The sequence below is a fragment of the Silurus aristotelis genome (assembly GCF_946808225.1).
Source record: "Silurus aristotelis genome assembly, chromosome: 24".
NCBI classification, from domain to species: Eukaryota; Metazoa; Chordata; class Actinopteri; order Siluriformes; family Siluridae; genus Silurus; species Silurus aristotelis.
The window spans coordinates 9,980,975-9,993,075 of NC_139597.1; the positions used below are offsets into that span (position 1 = coordinate 9,980,975).

At 36.5% G+C, this 12,101-nt stretch overlaps 2 protein-coding genes across 2 annotated transcripts; one reads left to right on the forward strand and one right to left on the reverse strand.

Annotated features, from left to right (window-relative positions):
* Positions 1 to 1,067: 1,067 nt before the first annotated feature.
* slc5a8 (solute carrier family 5 member 8) lies at positions 1,068 to 8,558 on the forward strand. Its single transcript, XM_083529091.1, has 15 exons — positions 1,068 to 1,422; positions 1,662 to 1,727; positions 1,832 to 1,883; positions 2,792 to 2,859; positions 2,938 to 3,092; positions 3,907 to 4,047; positions 4,132 to 4,261; positions 4,377 to 4,465; positions 5,623 to 5,732; positions 5,828 to 5,895; positions 5,970 to 6,056; positions 6,420 to 6,637; positions 7,528 to 7,631; positions 7,735 to 7,823; positions 7,903 to 8,558. The coding sequence occupies exons 1-15, from the start codon at positions 1,069 to 1,071 to the stop codon at positions 8,026 to 8,028; spliced, it is 1,857 nt and encodes a 618-aa protein (XP_083385217.1). The 5' UTR covers position 1,068; the 3' UTR covers positions 8,029 to 8,558.
* Positions 8,559 to 9,142: 584 nt separating this feature from the next.
* Positions 9,143 to 11,442, reverse strand: lyrm5a (LYR motif containing 5a). The gene is made up of 3 exons (XM_083529092.1): positions 11,315 to 11,442; positions 9,870 to 9,945; positions 9,143 to 9,749 (listed from the first exon to the last, which is right to left on the reverse strand). The coding sequence occupies exons 2-3, from the start codon at positions 9,912 to 9,914 to the stop codon at positions 9,537 to 9,539; spliced, it is 258 nt and encodes an 85-aa protein (XP_083385218.1). The 5' UTR covers positions 9,915 to 9,945; positions 11,315 to 11,442; the 3' UTR covers positions 9,143 to 9,536.
* Between the last annotated feature and the right edge of the window lie 659 nt (positions 11,443 to 12,101).

The following is a 12,101-nucleotide window of genomic DNA, read 5'->3' on the forward strand; positions in this document are numbered from 1 at the left end:
TGACCAGCAAAAAAAAAAAAAAAACGCAGAGAAGAAACCTCTCATTTGCTCAACTAAAACTTTACTTTTCCCAGAACGAGGGATAATAGCACTTTCCTCCGAGTGTGTTTCACAGCCATGTGATGCCACAGGAACATCAGTTTGACAGACAGACAGACAGACAGACAGACAGACAGACAGACAGACAGACAGACAGACAGACAGACAGACAGACAGACAGATAGATAGATAGATAGATAGATAGATAGATAGATAGATAGATAGATAGATAGATAGATAGATAGATAGATAGATAGATAGATAGATAGATAGATAGGTGAAAGTTCTGGCCTGCAGGAAGGCTAGTTCTGCAGTCAGACTCCATGCTGTTGTATTAGATGCAGTATGCCAATTTGCTATGACTTGCTGTAATATTAAAAGCCTTCCCTAAAGAAGATGTCTGAATGAAAGCATATGTTCTCAAAAACCTGTATACATCGTTCAGCATTGATGGTGCCTTTTTTAGATGATCCAGGCTTTTGAAATGAGCACTGATGATATGCCAAATGGTCCCTCTTCCCTTTAGTCCAGATGTTGTGGCATCCAATCAAAAGCCACATTGAAGAATTTTGTTGCCCCATCACAACTTTTTGAGATGTGTTGCAGCCATCAAATTTAAAATGACCTTATATTTTCTTCAAAGGGTACAGTTCTGCAGTTTAAACATTGTATATGTTTTCTATGTTCTACTGTGAATAATATATGTGTTTATGAAATTTGCAAATCACTGCATTCTGTTTTTATTTATATTTTACTTTTTTGGATTTGGGTTGTACTTCAAACTTACACACTTAGTACTCTGTACAAATGAGATATGCATGGAATGGCAAACCCTGAGCAAAGTAGAGGGAGGGCTAATGGTTCAGAAACAATAAGAGCACTCAAGTCAAGGAGAAGTGGAGAGGTGTGTTTACAGTGAGCAGGTCTGACTAACTTTATTTATGCTTGATAAATCCTCATTTCTATTGGTGTTTTACACACTGACTTTATTCCTAATCCCATTTTTACCTCACATCACATCACAGAACAATGGAGAACCAAAAGAATCCAGCAGCATCCTTCAGTACTTGGGACTATGTGATTTTTGCTCTCATGCTGGTCATTTCAGCAGCTATTGGTGTTTATTATGCCTTCGCCCAGCACAGAGAGCAGACCTCTAGGGATTTTTTGGTGGGTGGCCAGAGTATGACAGCGGTGCCTGTTGCTCTGTCACTGACAGCAAGCTTCATGTCAGCAGTCACGGTGCTGGCAACTCCTGTGGAGGTGTACAGTAACGGGGCAATCTTTGTTTTAAGCTGCTTAGGCTTTGTCCTGATGGTGGCCATCAGCTCAGAGTTGTTCCTCCCCATCTTCTACAGGCTGGGAATAACCAGCACCTATGAGGTAAGGTACTCCATAGTTGAACCATAACCAAAAATTTGTGTTTACTTTCATTATTTTGTCATCACAGAACTAAAAATAATAAAAGCACAAAAAAGCATTTTGCCTTTGCATTATTCATTTATTTATATATATTTTCATTTAATTGAATACATATGTTAAAAATGGAATTATAGCATTTAAATATTATATGTTATATATAATCAAGCCAGATGAGAAATTATGAGACTGTTTATCTCCAGTACCTGGAAATGCGGTTCAATAAAGTGGTCCGGCTGTTTGGTACGGCAATGTTCATCATTCAGACAGTGAGCAAAAATCTTTATCCACATGCAGCTATTTTCTTTATGTTTATGTCACTGCACATGAATATATAGTTAATAAATATTGTTCAAATTTTCTCATTTCTCAGTTATTGTACACTGGAGTGGTTATCTATGCACCAGCTTTGGCTTTAAACCAAGGTACGAAGCTGTTGACTCTCACGTACTGAATAAACTCTCTAAATGCAGAATTAACCCAGGTTTGGTATTAATAAATCATTTAATCCTTTATTATAACCTAAGCAATGACATAATATCAATAGATTACATTACATGTGTTGCATATGGTTGCTAATAAACCAAGTCTTACTGAATGTACTGTATATTTACAAAAAGATAATCTAAAAAAAATGATTTCAATTAACAGTTTGGAACAATATTAATAGAACAGAGATACCCAGATTGTTTTGTTACCATAAAAGGAATTGCAGGCCAAGGAAGACCCCCTTTTCAAACCCAAAACATGGATATATCTCAACTGCCTTATCAGTCACCTGAATCTCACTAAGCAATGTGCTGGGGAAAAAAAGCCTTACTGGAACTAACTCCCTGAAAGTAACTAAAGTTGACTGCAGTACAAACATTGCAGGGCATCACCAGGGAACATACTCAAGACCACCTGGTGATGTCAAGTGACTTCAAGCAGTCACTACATGCAAAGAATATGCAGCAAAGTCCTGAACATGACTGATTTACTTCAGTACCACTGCTATATCCCAAATGTTAATGTGACTGGAAATAGAGGTGTGTATTAAAAGAGCTATGGTTTCTACCTGGTAAAACTAACATTTACTTTTAGTATATACTCTTCTTAAAACCATACAATGTGAAATTTGACGACATGTAAATTGTTTAAGCACAAAACAAAAGAAAATGATGCCTTTGTACCTAATGGTATGTGGGTAATGCTTAACTACCTGTTTCTGTGTAGCCTAATCGTAAAGATGTTTAATCACAATTGCAGAAAAGAATCAGCATGGTGTGACATACAGTAAGCTTTTAAGTGCACCTAAAATCTTTAAAAAAAGAACAATTCTATTTTATTTCAGTGACAGGTATCAGTCTGTGGGGAGCTTTGATATCAACTGGAATGGTGTGTACCTTCTACTGCACCTTGGTAAGTTTGTATCAGAGTCAAAGGTCCAGCATAGCTTTAGAATATTAATACTGTTTGACTAAAGCTGTGCTCCATCAGGGGGGATTTAAGGCTGTGGTGTGGACTGACGTGTTCCAGATGATTATCATTTTGGCTGGGTTTTTGGCTGTCATCATCCAATCAGTGCTTCTACGAGGCGGGGTCTCGGTCATCTTCAAAGATTCTGCTGACGGTGGTCGACTCAACCTATGGGAGTGAGTTCATCTTTACCTTCTGTTTTTATTCTACTTTTTTTTTTCTTTTTTACTTAACTGTAAAGATATCTTACAGTGCAAGATGAGCAATGAAACAAATAGGCTAATGCTTTAATTATAATTTTTTATTTGAATAAAAAAAAAGAATATAGTACTGTCCCTGTGGTTACAGTAGACTACAAACTACAAACTACAGTCTGAGCTGCTGTGATACAATTATAACCAAAGAACCTTTATGCTTTTAAATCATGTTGCATTACACTATCCTGTGATTCCGATTACAAATTTAAATAAATAAATAGAAAAGAGGCTAACTTCCTTTCTTTAGATATAAAAATAAACTCCACTTATTTTTTTTTTTAATCAATAAACCTTTGTTTTACTGTAGCACCAAGTCTCATATAAAGCATGATGCACACATCCGACAATCAAAACCATCCGTGTGGAAACATAGCAAAAGTTCTGATTGGTGTCCTGATGATTTATGTAATTTAAAACACCATCAAACATTTACAAGAACATTTAGTCTTCATGCTCTAGGTTGAATTTGGTTTAACTAATAATAAACACACGTGCATACAGCATCCATCTTTGTCCACACCCCTGTTGATTAGAGTATTAAAAACTTAAAAAATATTGATTTAAGGTACATATAAAACAAATAATATATATATATATATATATATATATATATATATATATATATATATATATATATATATATATATATATATATATATATATGATAGGATATACATATATGATAGGATCTATATAATTGAGCTGCAGGTCATTCTTTTCAATTTTCTCTCAGCTTTGATCCCAGCCCCCTGAGGAGACACACATTCTGGACCATCACCATTGGCAGTACATTTATCTGGACCAGTATTTATGGTATTAATCAAGCTCAGGTTCAAAGATATGTCTCCTGCAAAACACTTCTTCATGCCAAAATGTGAGCACTTCTTGAGAACTCAACTTTAGGTTGAACCAACAGCCAAAAAATACAAGAATGAATGAACTTTAAATCTCTTTCTAGGTCTCTGTACATAAACTTGATGTCACTCTGGATCATTCTGCTGTTTGCAGTATTTTGTGGTTTGTGTTTGTATTCATTTTACAAAAACTGTGACCCATGGACAGTGAAAATGGTGACTTCTCAAGATCAGGTAAATACAACGCTTTCTTCTCTCTCTCTCTTCTCTCTCCATTCTGACTGGAATCACAAATGGTGGGTGCACCGTACAGTATATCCCACTTATTTTCATTATGTGATGTTGAAAGCTTATGCCGTTCTTAGTGATGGACATCTTTGGGGACTACCCTGGAATTCCTGGACTGTTTGTAGCAGCTGCATACAGTGGCACACTGAGGTCAGTTACATTTATTCATTTGTGAGATGCTTGTTTTTTCAAGGTTTGTTACATGTTAAGTAAAATTGCATCCAAGTGTAGGAGGTAGGACTGTGGAACAAAAAATAACCAGAAATAACTTCAGTAGGCATCAGAAAGTATTATATTTGTCTGCTCAAATAAGCTAAAATGTTATGAGAGATTTCTATTTCTAATTTGTCTTTATATTGGTATAATGGTCTTTTAAAGAAAATACAATACATAATCATTTCAGTCATTTGTTTCTTTTAGTCTAGATTTGGTTCTTATAAACCTATAATCAGTCACCTGAACCTGAACAATTTTAAGCCAAGAAAACTCAGACTGTGTGTTCATACACAATAAACGCTAAATCTTTTTTAACATGTATCTATCCGAGTCTTAAAGCTTACTGTTATACTACTCTTACACAATAAACAAAAAGTCTTTACAATTGTATTACTGACATGAAAGGAAAACCCCAAACACCTTATCTGCCCAAGAAGGAACACAATGAACTCAAAAAATTCACAGTGCACTTTTGTTACTGGGTGAATGTGTTTCTCTTTGCAAAATAAAAAGCACATTCCACTGTTTTGTGTATTGTTATAATTACAGTTGTGTGTAAAATTTTACTTTCTCCTGATCCAGCCTTTTGGTTTCAAGAACATAAATGTCATGTGATACCTTTAAATTGCACATAGATGCCAATTTAGCATTCTGACTCGAAACTAGACAATTACAGTGTCACGTGATTCAAGAGAAGGATTTAGAGAGGGTAACAATTTCCTTTTTTTTTTTAGATTTACACCCAGCATTTACACTTTTTGCCTAAATTATAAACAAACAAACAAACAAACAAACAAACAAACAAGCAAACATACAGACAGACTGACGGACGGACGGACGGACGGACGGACGGACGGACGGACGGACAGACAGACAGATAGATAGATAGATAGATAGATAGATAGATAGATAGATAGATAGATAGATAGATAGATAGATAGATAGATAGATAGATAGATAGATAGATAGATAGATAGATAGATATGCACTGGGTGACTAAAATACTAAATGCTAAATAGTGTGTGTGTGTGTGTGTGTGTGTGTGTGTGTGTGTGTGTGTGTGTGTGTGTGTGTGTGTGCGCAAACTACAGCACAGTCTCCTCCAGTGTAAATGCTCTAGCTACAGTGACAGTTGCAGATCTGATAGGACCATACTTCCGCTGCTCAGAACGAAAGCTTTCCTGGGCATCAAAAGGACTGAGTGAGGACAAACTTCAGCTTTATATGAAAATGTGTAGAACGTTTTAGTGTTTTGCTGTTAACACCTACATTTACTGCCTTATATAACTGCCACAGGTGTTTTCTATGGACTTGTGTGCATTGGGATGGCTGCTCTTGCATCTTTGATGGGAGGATTGTTACAGGTAAAGTGAATAATTTGGAAATGTATATGGTGATTTGGCATGATAGACACTTTGATCTCTATTTTCCTTTACAGACAACTATCAGTGTTCTTGGTTCGCTTGGTGGACCTCTACTTGGCCTCTTCTCTCTAGGGATCCTGTTTCCCTCAGCTAATTCCAAAGTTGGTGTGATGATTACTGCCTTTCACTTTTATCTAGCTGTTTGGCAAATGATTCCTAAAAGAATATGTGTAAGGATTAATACAGTCAGCTCTCCATATTTGTGGGGATCACACACACACACACACACACACACGCACGCACGCACGCACGCACGCACACACACACAGAGGCAATATAGTACACTTTTGGAATGTAAAGCAATACATGTATTATTGTATTATATGTAATTAGACAGCAATCAAATATTTATATAACAGTTGCTATATTCACAGATTTATATATTTTTATGGTGAATTTTTAATTTTTATTTATTTTTTAATAATACATAAATGTTATGCATTTATCAATTACTAAACTGTCAGGGAGGTTTGGCCGGACTGATCAGTGGGCTGCTTGTGTCACTCTGGCTTTGCATTGGAGCCCAGGTCTACCACCCACTGCCGGAGAACACCAGACCCCTTCCTCTACAGACGCACGGCTGCAACGTCACTGCTCATGAATACTACTTTAGGAACTGGACTAGCAACTCAACACAAGCAAGTTATATCACTTCAGCTGAGCACTACAAAGCAGTGGAGAGGTGTGAAGGTTTTTTTACTTCATGATTTGGCGTAATTATGCCTCATTGTTTTTACTTAAAATAAATTTTATCATTGCTCATATCTGTACTTCATTCCAAATATACACTATATAGACAAATGTATTGGGACACTTGACCTTTCCTGTTATATGTGGCTCTTCTCCAAACTCTTACCACAAAGCTGGAGGCACACATGTTGTGTTGTCTTGGATGTGGTATAATAAAATTTTGCGTTTACTTGAACTTGGAAACCCAAACTTGCGCCAGTATAGCAATGTTCCTGTTCACAAAATGAAGATCTGGTTTACATGGTTTGGAGAGGAAAGTCTTGAGTGGCACGCTATAGAGCTCTGACCTTAACCATACTGAACACCTTTGGAATTAATTGGAATACTGACTGCACCCCCAGACCTCCTCACCTACCTGAATTTACTAACACACAGATGAACTCAAATGTCTACACATTTCAAATTCTAGTAGAACATCTACACAGAAGAGTGGAATGAATTATAAGAGCAAATTGGGACTAAGTGTGGAATGCGATGCTCAAAAAGCACATACCATACTTTTAAACAGGTGTTCAAATTTTTCATCAGTATCGTGTAGTTCATAGTGTAGCTGCCACATATCTTTTATATCCTTAATATTATATATATATATATATATATATATATATATATATATATATATATATATATATATATATATATATATATATATATATATATATATATAATTTTTTTTTTTCCTGGTTTATGATTTTACACAAATTTTATTTTAATTTCACAGACATTCACGCTGTGTAGTTGCGTAATTAATAATATAATTTGCCTGCACTAACCGGTCAACATAATCCAAATTCTTTTTACGTTAATGTCTTGCTTCTACAGGCCTCTGCTGGCTGATTATTGGTACTCACTGTCTTACATGTATTTCTGTCCTTTGGGGACTATAGTTTGCATAGTTATTGGGCAGATTGTGAGTTTTTTCTCAGGTAAGATTTAATATATATATAAATTGAATTCTATAAAATATCAGTGAGAGCAGTGTATTAAAGTGCTTTTTATAACCTTTTTTCTTCCATAATGGCTTTATAGGGGGTGAAACATTAAAACTGGAACAAGGTCTGACATTAACAAAGGAGGATTTAACCTGCTATAAGATCTACACAATACTAAAGCAAAAGGTAATCGTAGGCTGTTTTATTTTTGCATTTGTTGAATTGTTTCTATATGACAATTTTGGTAATTTCTCTGTTTATTAAGGCCACGGGAAATGCAGACGGACTGGACCTGGTTACAAAGAAAATGAAATCTGGCAGAGCCAACCTTGCATTTTGTGATGTGGAGCTTGATATTACAAAAATTCAGGCACCCAGACTTCTTGCATAGAACATTGTTTAGTTATCTCTTAACTCCTTAAAACAATGATTTCATCATTTCAGCCTAACCAGTCATACTTTCCATCTCCAGACTCGTGTAGCTGTCACAAATCTACCACTGTTCACAACTGTACCAAATTTGATTATTTGAGATATATAACATTACATTTTTTGTTCTCTTTTTATGTAGTTATTGTTGAGAGACGAGGTCAGACAGGAGTCTCCCTGTACTATGATGTTTGTGGATGATATTGTGATTTGTGGTGAGAGTAGAGAGCAGGTTGAGAAGAGCCTGGAGAGGTGGAGGTACGTGCTGGGAAGAGCTGGAGAAGGTGGAGGAGTTTATGTATCTGGGGTCAACAGTGCAAAGTAATGGAAAGTGTGTTAGAGAAGTGAAGAAAAGAGTGCAGGCAGGGTGGAGTGGGTGGAGAAGAGTGACAGGAGTGATTTGTGATAGAAGGGTATCTGCATGAGTGAAAAGGAAAGTGTATAGGTCTGTGATGAGACCTGCGATGTATGGTTTAGAGACAGTGGCATTGAGTTAAAGACGGGATTTGGGAGTGATGAGGATGGACAGGATTAGAAATGAGTTTATTAGAGGAACAGTGCATGTAGGACGTTTTGGAGACAAGGTGAGGGAGTCGAGATTGAGATGGTTTGGACATGTGCAGAGGAGGGACATGAGGTATATCGGTAGGAGAATGCTGAGGATGGAGTCACCAGGAAGGAGGAAAAGAGGAAGACCAAGGAGGAGGTTTATGGATGTGGTGAGGAAAGACATGCAGGTAGATCGTATATGTTTATTTTCAGTTGGAAGTAAGCATTTTTGGATCCCAATGTTATCCCCTCTCAATTCCCAAATGAACCTGATTTAACTATAATATGAAATTTATTGTATTAACTATAATAAACCCCAAATCATGTCTTTAGAAGATGTTGTACATCATGCTTCCCAGAAAATGGCTATTTCTCTGTAACTACTCGTCTCTTGTTCACAAATCTCTTAAGCTTCTTAAAAGGCCACTGTCTGACCTCTCCATTTTGTACTATAAATGTAATTTACAATTTGAGCTTAGATGTGAAAATAGCTCTATATTAAAAATGAATGAAGCAGAGCATAAGACTAATCTATTCAATGATTTAATTTTGTCTCTTATACACCATCACATATAAAGAATTAATAATAAAAAAAAAAACCCTGGCAATTGAGAATAGTGTTGTCTTAAGTCTCTCTCTGTTCTTATATAGTTCTGGTTTGTTTTTGTTTTGGAATGAAAAATAATTATAATTATTAGGGTCACTGCTCAGTTCGAAACATGTGGCAGGTGGGGCATTCTGAACTGTACAACAGAGACACATACTGGAACAACAAACAGTAAAATAAGAAAGGATCAACATGTAATATCTTTATCATCTTCAAATGCTCTTGCTTGCACAATGAAACATCTTAATAATATTAATAAATGCTTCATATATCACTATATAGCATTTGGCCAACAGTAGACAGACATGATGTCATCAGTGTTCTGGTTCGTAATAGCGTTTCTTCATGGCTCTGTATTTTCTGAGGAAATAAAGGGCCTCGAGTTCCTTGATCACAAATTCTCCTCGATCAATAAGCTTTCGGATCTTCTCAGGATCTGTGACATCTTTGTTCTTCATAAAAGCTGATTTCAGACGCTCCCTGAAGTAAACCGCACCTTTTGGATAGTCCCTTCCAATAAAGAGAAGCTAAAAACGGCAAAATAAAAGAAATTACAATCATTATATACATTTGTTAACGTTACATTAAATAGTTACACTGACATTTTATATTCATGATGAAAAGCTATAAAGGTGAGATTTTCTTACATTCTTGTATAATCTGATAACTTCTCCCCTCAGTGGATTGCTCATCTTCTCCTCCTTATTCAAGACACTAATTGACCTATTACAACAAAGATAAAGTCAGCAGAAACAGAAGGTTATGAAGGAGCACATACAAGGCACTGGTTAAAGACTGCATTACACAAAGCCATAGCGTCATAATAAATGCCAGGTGGCTCGTAAATCTACTTGATCTACTTGATGCGAGAGAAGGAGCCAATTTATCAAATGCAGTGTCCCATGAATCTCCTCTTGTTGAGTGACCTTTTCCCACAGTTATGTTTTAGACATTCACACTGAAATTAAGAGAAGAGATGAGGTTTGGTGATTAGACTGAGGAAGATGATGCTGATAGAGTGATAACTCACCAGAAATGTTGCCAATAAATTGAATATGTTTGTAAACAAAAAGGAAGACAATGGATATGAATGAATGGAATATATTAAATATGGATTTATTTCAATGCAAAATGTTATTTCAATGCACATTTTAAATGCATTTAAGTGTGTACGGCTGAGATATTTGTACTTTATGAACAAGGTTTATGGACACTTCACCTTGAGATTCTTCTGCAATTTGTTAAACATCCCATTCCACATTTACTTTACATTTGCTGTTATAATAACTTCCAATCTTCTGGGAAAATGTACCAGTAGATTTAAGAGAATGTGTGTGGAGATTTGAGCTCATTCAGAAACCAGTAATATGTTTGTATGTATGTATGTATGTATGTATGGTGGAGGGCTGGCGTGCAGTCAGTGTTCGAATTCATCCTAACGATGTTCAATAGGTTGAGGTCAGAGCTCTTTATCAGGTCACTAAGGATCTTCAACTTCAACCCATGTACATCATACCTCCTGGAGCTGGTTTTGTGCTTTTTTTGTCATTCTCAAACAGGTTTGACTCTCCTACTTTAAATAAAAGAAAATTCAAAGACATCCTACACAAGTGTGTACCTCCAACAGTTCAGAAAAGAACCATATATGGCTGGAAAAATCAGGCGTCCTAATACTTTTGCTCGTATAATGTATTTATATGAGGGTGAACATAGTGCTTCCATCTAACAATCTACGGCAAGCAGGAGGGGACAAAACAACAAAAACAAATAAACATCAACTAATCTACAGTGTCAATCAAAGCACAAACGCGATGCGAATAATATTAAAGATAATGTTAGGAAACTCCATTAAATGTAATTTTAAGTAAAAGGGATTTTGTCCGGTATAAATGTTGTGCTTTTTCTTCTTATGCAGCTTCATCATTGTGGCCATCTTACAGCCTTATAATTATCATATTACAGCTCTCAGCTGATTTAAAACACGGCCTGGGTATTGCACCTAAAATGAATAGCATATTGGGAACATTTTGTGTTTATAAAATCTGTCCCTGTGTCTCTGTCCCACACGATCCCAAAGCTCCTGAAGACTCACCGTCATTTCAAGTTCGCATCAGAAGGTTAGTAAGAGGCGTGACTTGTGGGCCACTATAGTCACGTGACAAAACGTGGCGTTCTTCAATATAAAAGCTGTGATACGACAACCGGATCATTTTAGTGACTTGGTTCTTTGAATCCCAAAAATAATATAAAATGTAAAATGTTCAATAAACAGATTCCCCCAACACGTCTTCATGCACGAACTTTGACTATTCTTCTTCTCCCGGCTTCTCCCATTAGGGGGCGCCACAGTGGATCATCCGTCTCCATACCCCCTGTCCTCTACAGCTGCCTCTTTCACACCAACTACCTGCATGTCTTCCTTCACCACATACATAAACCTCCTCCTTGGTCTTCCTCTTTTCCTCCTTCCTGGCGGCTCCAACCTCAGGATTCTCCTCTGGACATGTCCAAACCATCTCAATCTCGCCTCCCTCACCTTGTCTCCAAAACGTCCTACATGCGCTGTCCCTCTAATAAACTCATTTTTGAATCCTGTCCATCTTCATCACTCCCAATAAAAACATCTCTCAGATCTGCTACCTCCAGCTCCACCTCCTGTCTTTTACTCAATGCCACTGTCTCTAAACCAGAAAACATCTCAGGTCTCACCACAGTCCTATAAACTTTCCCTTTCACTCTCACAGATAACGACAAATGATGATAAACAGAATAAATGGTTTCCTCTCATATCTTCTGGTCCTTATCGGGTTTTTTGTCACGTAACTTCCATTATTATTGTGACTATAATGCAAGATCTCAGCTGCTTGTCGTTATATAAT